The sequence below is a fragment of the Belonocnema kinseyi genome, chromosome 6, assembly GCF_010883055.1.
Source record: "Belonocnema kinseyi isolate 2016_QV_RU_SX_M_011 chromosome 6, B_treatae_v1, whole genome shotgun sequence".
NCBI lineage: Eukaryota > Metazoa > Arthropoda > Insecta > Hymenoptera > Cynipidae > Belonocnema > Belonocnema kinseyi.
In genome coordinates, this window is record NC_046662.1 from 59,474,288 (window position 1) to 59,485,238 (window position 10,951).

Consider the following 10,951-nt stretch of genomic DNA (forward strand, 5'->3'; position numbering starts at 1 on the left):
AAAAAATTCTCTTTCATCACGACAACGCCCGAGTTCACACATACTTCGTTTCAATGGCTAAAATTGAAGAACTAAAATTCGAATTGGTCGAACACCCACCGTTTTCACCAGATTTAGTCCCCAGTGACTATTTCTTATTTCCAAACTTGAAAAAATGGCTCGGTGGACAGAGATTTCCAGACAACGAAGACGTCATTGCCTCTGTAAGTGCTTATTTTGAGGAACTTCCGAAAACGCACTTTTCTGAAAGATTAAAAAAACTTGAAAAGCGATTGACCAAGTGTATAGAGCTCCAAGGAGGTTATGTTGAAAAATAAAAAAAAATTTACCCAAAAAAAATTGTTTTTATACTTCATTCTAAGGACTTGTTGAACTACCCTCGTACTATGCGTGTTAAAATAATATAAAATTAGATCCATAAGGTTCTCACTTTTAGCATATTTTAAAAATTTCTAAAGGATTTTATAAGATTTCTGAAGATTTAAAGAACTCAAATATTTGATGATATTTAAAAATATTTTTAAGAATTTTTTAAAAGATTCCAAGGATTTTTCCATTGATTTCAGTAATTTATAGGAGTTCAAAGGATTTTAAATATTTGATGGCATTTCAGAAGATTCCAAAGAATTTTTAAGAGCATTTAAAAGTTTCAATGGATTTCAAAAGATTTCAAGACATTTTGAAGTGCCTCTAAAAATTGTAGGGGATTTCCAAGAATTTTTATGATTTAATGTGATTTAAAAAAACGGTTTTCTACCATTTACTTGACTATTTGCCTTCTTTAATTGATAATTTAACTATTTTCATAAAACCTAATGTATTTTCTGGTAGAAAACTAATCTTTTTATTTGAAAATTAAGTTTATAGTTTAAAAAAATCATCTTTTTGGTTTAAAATTCAACTGTTCCAGTTAAAGATTCGTAATTTTATGGAAGTTCTAAGGATTTGAAATATTTTAGGGCATCTTAGGAGATTCGTAATTTATAATTAAAATATTTGAGGATATTTTAAAAGAGTCCAAGACATTTTGAAGAGATTCAAACAATTTCAGGGAATTTTCAGGGAATTTTGATGATTTTATGCGAGTTAAACAAATTTTCATGCGTTTGTAAAGAATTTCGGATCAGATTAAAAAATTTTGTTCAAGATTTCAAGGAATTTTTTCAAGATTTCCGAAAATTTTAATGATTTTAAGGGATTTTAAATGCTCTCAAGGTATTTTAATAATTTGCTTACGATTTCAGGAAATATAATCCTAGAATTTCAAATATTCGAAGAAATTTCAAAATATTTGTTGCAATTAATTTGAATGCGTTTGGTATTCATCCTGATTTTTTATTAATCTATTTAAACATTTCAAAAATGATTTTGGATTTTTTAAATCAACTTGTATTCTTCTGAATTCGCTCCATAAATTATTTGTTTTAACTTTTTAATATATCCTGAAGTATTTTAAACTCGCCTTGAATTCTTATGCATTTTATCCAATTTTTTTTTGAATTTCCTAGATTTTTTAAAACTCATTTCGAACTTACTGTACTTGATAAATTTGTTCCTAATTTTTAAATATTTTCAATTTACTTGCATTTTTTATTCGCTACGAATTATTATGAATTTCATTGCATTCTTCTCATTTTCCTTAAATTCCTCTAAATTTATTCAAATTTTACTGAAATCAGTGAAATTTTTTCCAATTTATATGAATTCTTTTGAATTTTACGTGAATTATTGTAAAGTCTTATGAAGTCTGAAGAACGTTAGTCACATTAGTAATGCACATTAATCACTTTCCCTCATTTTTTGAATTTAAGTGACTTCATTTTTTTTAAGTAAGTTGGGCTTGGAAGTTTTAAAGTTATAGTTAAAAAGTTTTTTTTTTGGTTTTTGCTCTCAAAGTAAATTTAACGTAAATTAGGAAATTAAATTGAGTAAATTATTTTTAGCAAATTATCAGAATGTTTCATTCTATTTTTAAATGATTTTATATTAAAAAATTTACAAGATTAGAATTTTAGTCCTTAAATATTAATAGTCAGGAAAAATGAAAAATTAGTTAGGACAAACTCGGGGAATTTTGAAAATGCATTTTTTCGCCTACCCTACGTGTCTTTTTATTTTGCTCACAATTCATTTTTACGTTTTAAGTTTTCTTTTTACAAGATTCTTAAAAATTGGCCTCCAAATTACTCTGAAGCAAAAAAAAAAAAGAAAAATGAGAAAAGTAAAATTTCAAAAGTTATTTTTGGTACAAGGAAGAAATAAGAAATTAAGGAAGCGTTACTTTTTGTTTTAGATCGTCGCCCACTCTCTGGTAAAATCATGAAATTTATATCAGGCTCTCGTCTTTTCAGTGTCGGCCACTTGCCGGACGAGACAATTTGTCCAATCAGAAAGGTGGTTAAATACGTACGTGCACGTAACAAGTCGCGTAAAAGAATCACTAAATTGATCCTTTCATCCGCCCAAGAGCTTCTTCTTATTTGAGAGCTCTTCTCTCCAAAATCATTCTTTAATCTTCTTTCCAATCAATCGCTTTCTTCCCACGACAATTTTCTTATTGATCAGATCTTTAAATAGAAATCAGGATTGCTACAATTGAGGGAATTCCAGAAAGTTAGGAAATTTATAACTGGTAAGCGAAAATCGGGAAATGTTAGGGAAAACCTGACATAGTCAGGGAATTTTCGATGAACTTTAGTTTAAAATAATTTTTATTATTTTCTTGAAAATTCAATAATTTTATTAAACAGTCATTCTTTTGGTTGAAAATTGGTCTTTTCGGTTCGAAAATCAATCTAGTTTGGTTTGAATTAACATCTTTTTTTGTTAAAAATCACAACTGTCTGGTTCAAAATTAATTCGTTTGGGTTGAGAATTAAATTTTTCTTGATTTGAAATAACAATATCAATTGCAATTGAGGAATAAATTTATGAGTATGTAAAAACTTGAATGAAAAAGCAACATTAAAAAAAAAATGCAAGCAGCAGGAATCGAGTCCAGACTTTTCGGCTGTGAACTCGGAGCATGGCCGTTCATTTGACTCATTATAGGAGTATATGAATCGAAACAAAATTCGGATTCATACTTTTAGTTAAAAACCTTTCTTTTGGTCAAAATTTCACTATTTTGTTGAAAATTATAATTATTCATTATAATTACCTTCTTTAACTGGAAATTTCACTATTCCGTGTTTGTTTGAAAATTTATCTTTATCAGTTGAAAATTCGTATTTGTGATAGAATATTAATCTTCTTGGTGATTAATTGATCTTTTTGGTTGAAAATTCATTTTGTATTTTGAAAATTTAAATATGATATTGAAAGTTAATTGAAAAATTCAAATTATGGGTAGAAAATTCATACATTTGTTAGAAATTAATGTTTTTTTTGGTATAAAATTAGTTGTTTTAACTGAAAATTTAACTATTCAACTATTTATGTATTTAACTATATTTATATATTCAACTATTTAACTGCTTGTCAAAAAACTGATCTTTTTTACTAATAATTTAATTTTTTTGTTGAATCTTCATCTGTTTGGTTAAAAATTTAACGATTTCCTTGAGAATTCATCTTTTTAGTTGAAAAACTATTTTTTTTTACTGGAAATTTAGCTATTCTATTTTATGTTCAAAATTCATCTGTTTTAGGTTAAAATTCAACTATTTTGTTGAAAATTCGTCTTTTTGGTAGAAACGTAACAACAACAGTTGAAACTTTATCTTTTTGGTTAAAACTTGATTTCGTTGGTTGAAATTGTAACTATTTTGTTAAAAATTTGCTTTTCGTTTAAAACTAATTGGTTTGACTTCTTTAATTTATTCCTTTGGGAAATCTTTGTTGTTGTTAAAAATTCATTTATTTGATTGAAAAGTCGTCTTCTTGGGTTAAAAATTCGCCTTTTTTTGTTAAAAACTAACTTTTTCACTCATTTTTACTGATTTGAAGATTAGTCTGTTTTAGTTAAGAATTCAACGAACTTGTAGAAAATTCAAATTGTTTGGTTTAATTCAACTGTATTTGATTGAAAATCAAAATATTTTTTCGCGAAACTATCTTCACCTTCCTTATAAAATGGAAGCAACCCAAAAATTTGGTGAAATATTTCAAATTACAACTAATTATTAATTGATTTAATTCAATGTTAATTTTAATTTAATTGATTATTTTATTTCCTCATTTTTCCTTTGTTAAAAATACAAAATATTCACCTGATTTTTGAAATTTTGAAAAATATTTTCGATTTTTTTACAGGACACACTCAGAACTTCACATTTGAAAATTCAAAAACTGAAGTAACGACGATCGCTCTCAGTTTTTATTCCGGCTTATTCGCATATAACGGGTGGAATTATTTGAACTTCATTATCGAAGAATTGAAAGATCCAGTCAGGTGAGGAAGCATTTATATTCTCAAAAAATTTTATTCTAATAAATTTAGATTTATTTAAAAATTAGACGTTTTATTCATGAGAAAGGACCAGAAGATAAAATTTTAATAGAACATTCCGCACGAACTAGTTAAATTCAAATAAACTGTCTTAAAATGATATAATTGTAAAAAAAGACAAATAAAAAACGATTTTCATCAAACACAATTAAAAAATATTGAAATTTTTGACAGCTCAAAATCAGCGAATGAAAAAACCTAAAAATAAAATTTCCTATACTGGAAAAGTCCCGAAAAAAATTTGAAATAGAAACTTCCCGGAATTAGAAAATTAAAAACAAGAATTGAATATTTTTAGTTTATATTAATATTCCCGAATTGGAAAATCACCTAATTATTTTAATAACTTAATTCTAAGAAAATATTTCAAAGCATTTTAAATGATTAAATAAAATTTCGGAAAAGAATTTCGAAGATTTTAAAGCAAAATTGTTCAATTTTGTAAGATTTCCAAAATTTTAGAAAAAATTTGAATAAGTTTGAGAAATATTTCGAGGAAAATTAAAAATAATGTTCTATTTAAAAAAATTGATTTGAAGAGAATATTTAGAAATATTGTCGAACATAATAAAAGATTTCCAAAATTGTAATTAGAATCTGAAAGATTTTTGAGATAATTTTAGGAGTATTTTGTTTCAGTTAAAAAGAAATTTTGTAATTTTTGAAAGTTTGAAGAGATAAAAAATATTTTTAATTGTCAAAAGATTTCCTAAAATTTATTTGAAAAACTGTAATTGTTTCGAATCGTCAAAAAGTGTTAAATATTCTATGAACTGTCTTAAACTTCTCATAAAATTTGATAAAGTCCTGTAAAATAAAAAATAAAAATTACTATACATTTTTTAGTTAATTTTTCGACATATCTGAAATCTTCAAAAATCGTTTTAAATTTTCTTGGGAAACATAGAAAAATTATATTTATATAACCTTAAAGCAAATAAATAAATAAAACTTATTTTTTACTTAAATTATAATTTGCCTAATTTTTTTTCATGTTTGACTTAAAAATCTTTTTTGGTTGAAAATTTAACAATTTTTTTGTTGAAAATTGATCTTTTTGGACGAATTCAACTCTTCTTGATTAAAAATTTAAAAAAATTTCCCCGTTAAAAATTCATCTTTTTTGGTTAAATTTCAACCACTAGGTAGAAAACTATTTTGTAAAAAAGTAATTTTTTGTAAAAAATCATATTTTCGGGATTACAAAATTAATTTTTTGGGGGGAAAATTCATCTCTTTTGCAAAATATTTAATAGTTTTTAATCAAAAATACATATGGTTGAAAATGAATGCTTTTAATTGAGGATTCAACTATTTTGTTAAAAATTGCTATTTTTTGGATAAATCTAACTTTTTTTTATTTGAAGTAAAAATATTTTTTGATGGAAATATCAAATATTACATTATTTGCTGTAGAGAATTCATTTTTTCCCTCAATATTGAACTATTTCTTTGAAGATTACTTTTTTTATTGAAATTTGGATTTGGCATATCTGAAAAACAGAAATTAGGGGAAATATATTTATATGACTTTAAAGCGTACAAAATAGTTATTTCAAATTTGCATGTATATCGCGCCCAAATTTGTTCAAATTTACTAAACAATAAATGCGGTTAAAAAAATTATTTTAGCCTCAAGAAAGAAGACGCTTTTTGACAATTTGAAAGTTTCCTTTTACAAATTTTAGATAAAGAAAGTACTTCAAGTAGTTTTTAGAGTACAAGTAGTATTTCAAAGAAGAAATATTGCTGAATTATAATAGAAAATTTCGTTACATTGTTCGTTGCAAATTCATCTTTCTTTAGTAAAAAATATAAAAATAGTAAAAATAATAAATAAAATATATAATAATAAATAGATTTTTAAACAAATAAATATATCAATTAATTTTAAAATGAGTATTTAAAATAATTAAATATATAATAAATAGTAAAAATAGTAAAACATAAATAAATGGTTTAAATTTAAACTCTTTTGTTACATATTTATGTTTTTGGTTGAAGATTCATAATTTTAATTGAAGATTCATCTCTGGTTGAAAATTTAACTACTTCGTTGAAAATAAATTTTGAAACTAGAAATTTAACTATTCCAGTGGAAATAGAAATATTTTGCTGGAATTTCGTTTTTTTGTTATTAGGAATTTGATTTGTGACAGAAAATTTAATTATTCTATTTTTGGTTGAAAATTAATATTTTTTGGGTGAAAACTCAATTAGTTGCTTGAAAATTGATATTTTTTATTTAAAAATTAAACAATTTGGATTAAAATTTGTCTTTTTTTATTGAAAATTTAATTGTTTCTTTTAAAATCTTCATATTTTGTTAAAAAATGATTTTTTTGTGTGAAAAATTATCTTTTTCTTTGCAAGTTAATCTTTCTGTTTAAAAATTCTCCTTTTCGGTATAAAATTCAAGTATTCCAGTTTTAATTGAAATTGATCTTTGAGGTTGGTAATAAAATTACTTATTTGAAAGTTAAACTCTTTTTTTTTTAAATTAATTTTTTTGTTTGAAGATTTATCATTTTAATTAAAAATTCATCTCTTTGGTTGAACATTAGTTTTTTTGACTGAAAATCGAATTATTCAATTTTTGGTTGAAAAATAATCTTTTTTAGTTAAAAAGTTCGTCTTTTTGGTAGAAATTAATCTTCTTGGTTGAAAATTCATGTAGTTGGTGAAAAACGCAACTATTCCAGTTAAAGATTTACAATTTTAGTTGAAAATTTATCACTTTCTTTGAAAAATTAACTATTTTTTTAAGGTTAGTTTTTGTGTGGAAAGTAATTATTTTAAATGAAAATTTATCTGTTTGTTTTTTAATTATTTGTGTTTTTGTTAACAATTGATCTTTTTTAGTAAAAATTAATTTTTGTTGAAAATTCTACTATTTCATTTGAAGATTTATCATTTTAATTGAAAAATCGTCAATCAGATTGAAAATTGTACTATCTTCTTTAAAATATGTTACTTTTCGTTTTAATTAATTAATTTTCTTGTCGATGAAAATGCTCAGCAAAAAGTATGACAGCTGCACTGTTGTAAGTTCTGTATTAGAAAATAAATAAAAGTTGCTGGCAACCAGAAGAGAAGCACTGTTTTTCTGGTATATTTCTTAAGTAATTTTATTAGAAAACTCGTAAAATGCTATTAAAACTGAGAAAATAATTGTTGTGGTTGGGAAATACGACAAACAGATAAAAATATTTCTTAAAACTCCAATTTGTGTGAAATTCAGTGACATGAGTAGTAGACCAGTCTGGTATTGTGGATTTTTTTTTTAAACATTGGAATTTAACTTTTGCTGCCACAATGTACATTAGGGTGGTTCAAAAATGCAATGGACATTTTTTGGGATTTTTTATGAATATCGACCGGCACTATGTTCTAATCCACACAAAAGTAAATCCATTTTTTTCTTTTTGAAGAAAAATATATATTTAGTGGTGGCCCAAAATCCAGGAATTTTAAAACGAATTTCCCGTAAGAAAAATTGATGGTTTTGTAAATTTTATTCAGAATTAGCCATTATTTTTAGCCATAGCCATAGTATATGAATGAAATATTACTTTTTTAAATATAACCTCAATAAGTCTGTTTTATAGGGTAGCAGAAAAACTCCATAAGTGAAAAAATGGGGTTTCACGAATTTTTGACGCTAACTATGAGTTTTTTGCGGGTTTCCTACTGCAAATTGTTTCTCATGCATAAAATACTACTTAATACTGATAATTGGATATTTACATAAATTGTTTTAACAATTTTTTATTGATTTTAGATATTTTTTCTTCGAATAGAGACTCTTTCTGGAATATTCAACTTTTTTCACTTAGAGCGAGGTAATAATTAATGCAGTTTAAGAAACCTTACCATTTAAACAGTTTATTATTGTTTATTACTATCTTCTTTAGATAATTGCTAGAATATCGCGATTTTTACTGAAGTTTTTAACTTTAATTTGGCGTTTTAGTTATGAACAAACAACAAATAAACATCAGACAGAATCATATTTTAAGCAATTTATTTCTTTTTTGGGAATATAATTTTTTGAAATAAAACATATTTGAAATATTCTTTAAATTCTCTATATATGGATCAAGTTAATTGTAAATTTGCCTTTAAGTAGTTATTGAGAGCCTTTTTGTTTCAATTAATATTTATATTGATTACTTGTTCCTAACTAAAAAATCCAAGAAAAACTGAATATTTAGAAAACCCTCCAACTTTCTACATTTACTTTGACAAAGGATAGTTACATAGTTAGATAGTTTCTCTCTGACAGTTATAAATGTTAATAAATTATTCAAACCATTATGTTTGCCAACTTGCATTAATTATTATTTCACTAAGTAAAAATTGAACAAAAGCAGAAAAGAAACCTCAATTATCTAGCATTACTACATGAGAAGATAGTTATAAACAATGATAATTTGTTTGAACCATTATTTTTGTTAAATTGCATTAATTATTACCTCGCTCTAGGTAAAAAGTTGACCAGAAGTGAAAAGTTTTAGAAAAGATTGCAACTTTGCATTATTTAAAGAGAATATATTTTTTTCAAATAAAGTGTTTAAACAATTGTTTGTTTTTCAACTTGAAATCAATTATTACATCACTCTTATTGAAAAGTGGACAAAAGTTGGCAAATGTTAGAAAAAAACTTAAATTTTCTATCATTATTTTAAGAGAATATTGTTATAAATAATATTAAATGATTTAAACAATTATTTATGTTCAAAGTAATTGCTTATTGCCTCGCTCTGACTGAAAAATTGAAAATAAGTTGAAACATTCGATAAAAACCGCAACTTTTTAGCATTATTCATTCATTATTACCTTTTGAACTTGAATTCATTCTTAATCACTCTAATTGAAAAGTGGACCAAAGGTGGTAAATGAATAAAAATTCCACCTTTATATTATTATTATTATTATTATTATTATTATTCGAAGAGGAAATTACTATAAAGAATAATAAATTACTTAGACATTCTTTTAAACATCTGAATAGCAATAGAAAGTAGTGGTATATGCATTAGAAGCAATTTGTTAATAAAAAACCACAAAAAATCGTATTTAGCGCTAATAACTCGCAAAACCTAATTATGGGAGTTTTTTGGAACTCTATAAAACAGACTAAGGAGGGTAATATTTCAGAAGCAATTTTTGATTTGTATTCTGAAATCTAATTGTGAACAAAAATGTTGAGTTTCAACTTTATTCGCCTAATATAGACGATTCTGAATAAAATGTACAAAAGCGTCTTTTTCATGTGAAATGCGTGTGCCTCTGAATATTTTTTAATGGTGTATTTTAAAATATTTTTTAAGTATCATTTTTTTCAAGAAAACCCAGAATTTATTGTGTGGATTCGAACAAATTTGGGAGCGATATGCAAGAAAATTCGAAAAAAAAAGAATTTGGACCATCATATTGATTATGCTAATTTAAAAAAAAGTCCTGTTTTTTTTCTTTTGCAAAGGATTTTCTTTTTCCATTCATTGACAAACTTCGATGAAATGAACGAATGACAAATTGAAATACAATACTGAAATCTAGGAGTACAAATAGAAGTCCAAGTAATCAAGTTTCAAATAAAGTTTGAAAGAATGCTTTATGATAGTTTTTTCTTGCCTAGAATAGGAGAATCTAATTTCCGAGGTTCGCAGTTTTTAAATCTCAGATATCGTATTTCAGAAACTTGCCACTGGCTATTGGATTATCCTGCACGCTCGTAACGATCGTCTACGTTTTCACAAATGTTGCTTTCTACACGACTCTCAGCCCTGCAGAAGTCTTGGGTAGTGAAGCAGTCGCTGTGGTAAATATAATTAATAATAATTATTATTAAAATATAAAATTTAAATCCAATTATCGAATTATTTTTAAAAACAGTAAATAAACGAGGGGTTAGCGACTGTATACAAGGTTGAATTGGATTAAATGTTGTTATACAAGATTACATTTGATTACACAGATTATACAATATGACATGTGGGATTGCAGAATATTGCATGGGATAACGCGAGATTACATAGAATTACATATGGGATTCCAGAATATTACACGTTATTCTACAAGATTACATATGATTTCATAGATTACACAATATTACATATGGGATTGCGGAATATTACATGGCATTACATAGAATTATATATGGGATTCCAGAATATTACATGGGATTACACGTTCTTATACAAGATTACATATAATTACATAGATTACTCAGTATTACATATGGGGTTGCAGAATATTGCTTGGGATTACACGAGATTACATAGTATTATATATGGGATTCCAGAATATTACATTGGATTACACGTTATTATTCAAGATTACATTTTATTACGCAGATTATATAATATTACACATGGGATTGCAGAATATTACATGAGATTACACGAGATTACATAGGATTATATTTGGGATTGCAGAATATCACATGGGATTACACGAGATTACGTAGGATTATATATGGGATTCCAGAATATTACA

The 10,951-nt window shown here is 25.3% G+C and overlaps 1 protein-coding gene across 5 annotated transcripts in view; it reads left to right on the top strand.

Annotated features, from left to right (window-relative positions):
- The window catches only part of LOC117174462 (Y+L amino acid transporter 2), a 117,545-nt gene that overhangs the window by 89,415 nt on the left and 17,179 nt on the right, over positions 1–10,951 (top strand). For all 5 annotated transcript variants that reach the window (XM_033363612.1, XM_033363611.1, XM_033363607.1 and 2 more), the window contains exons 5-6: positions 4,255–4,393; positions 10,151–10,274. In XM_033363612.1, coding sequence (XP_033219503.1) covers positions 4,255–4,393; positions 10,151–10,274 — 263 coding nt within the window. The remainder of the gene's footprint in view (positions 1–4,254; positions 4,394–10,150; positions 10,275–10,951) is intronic.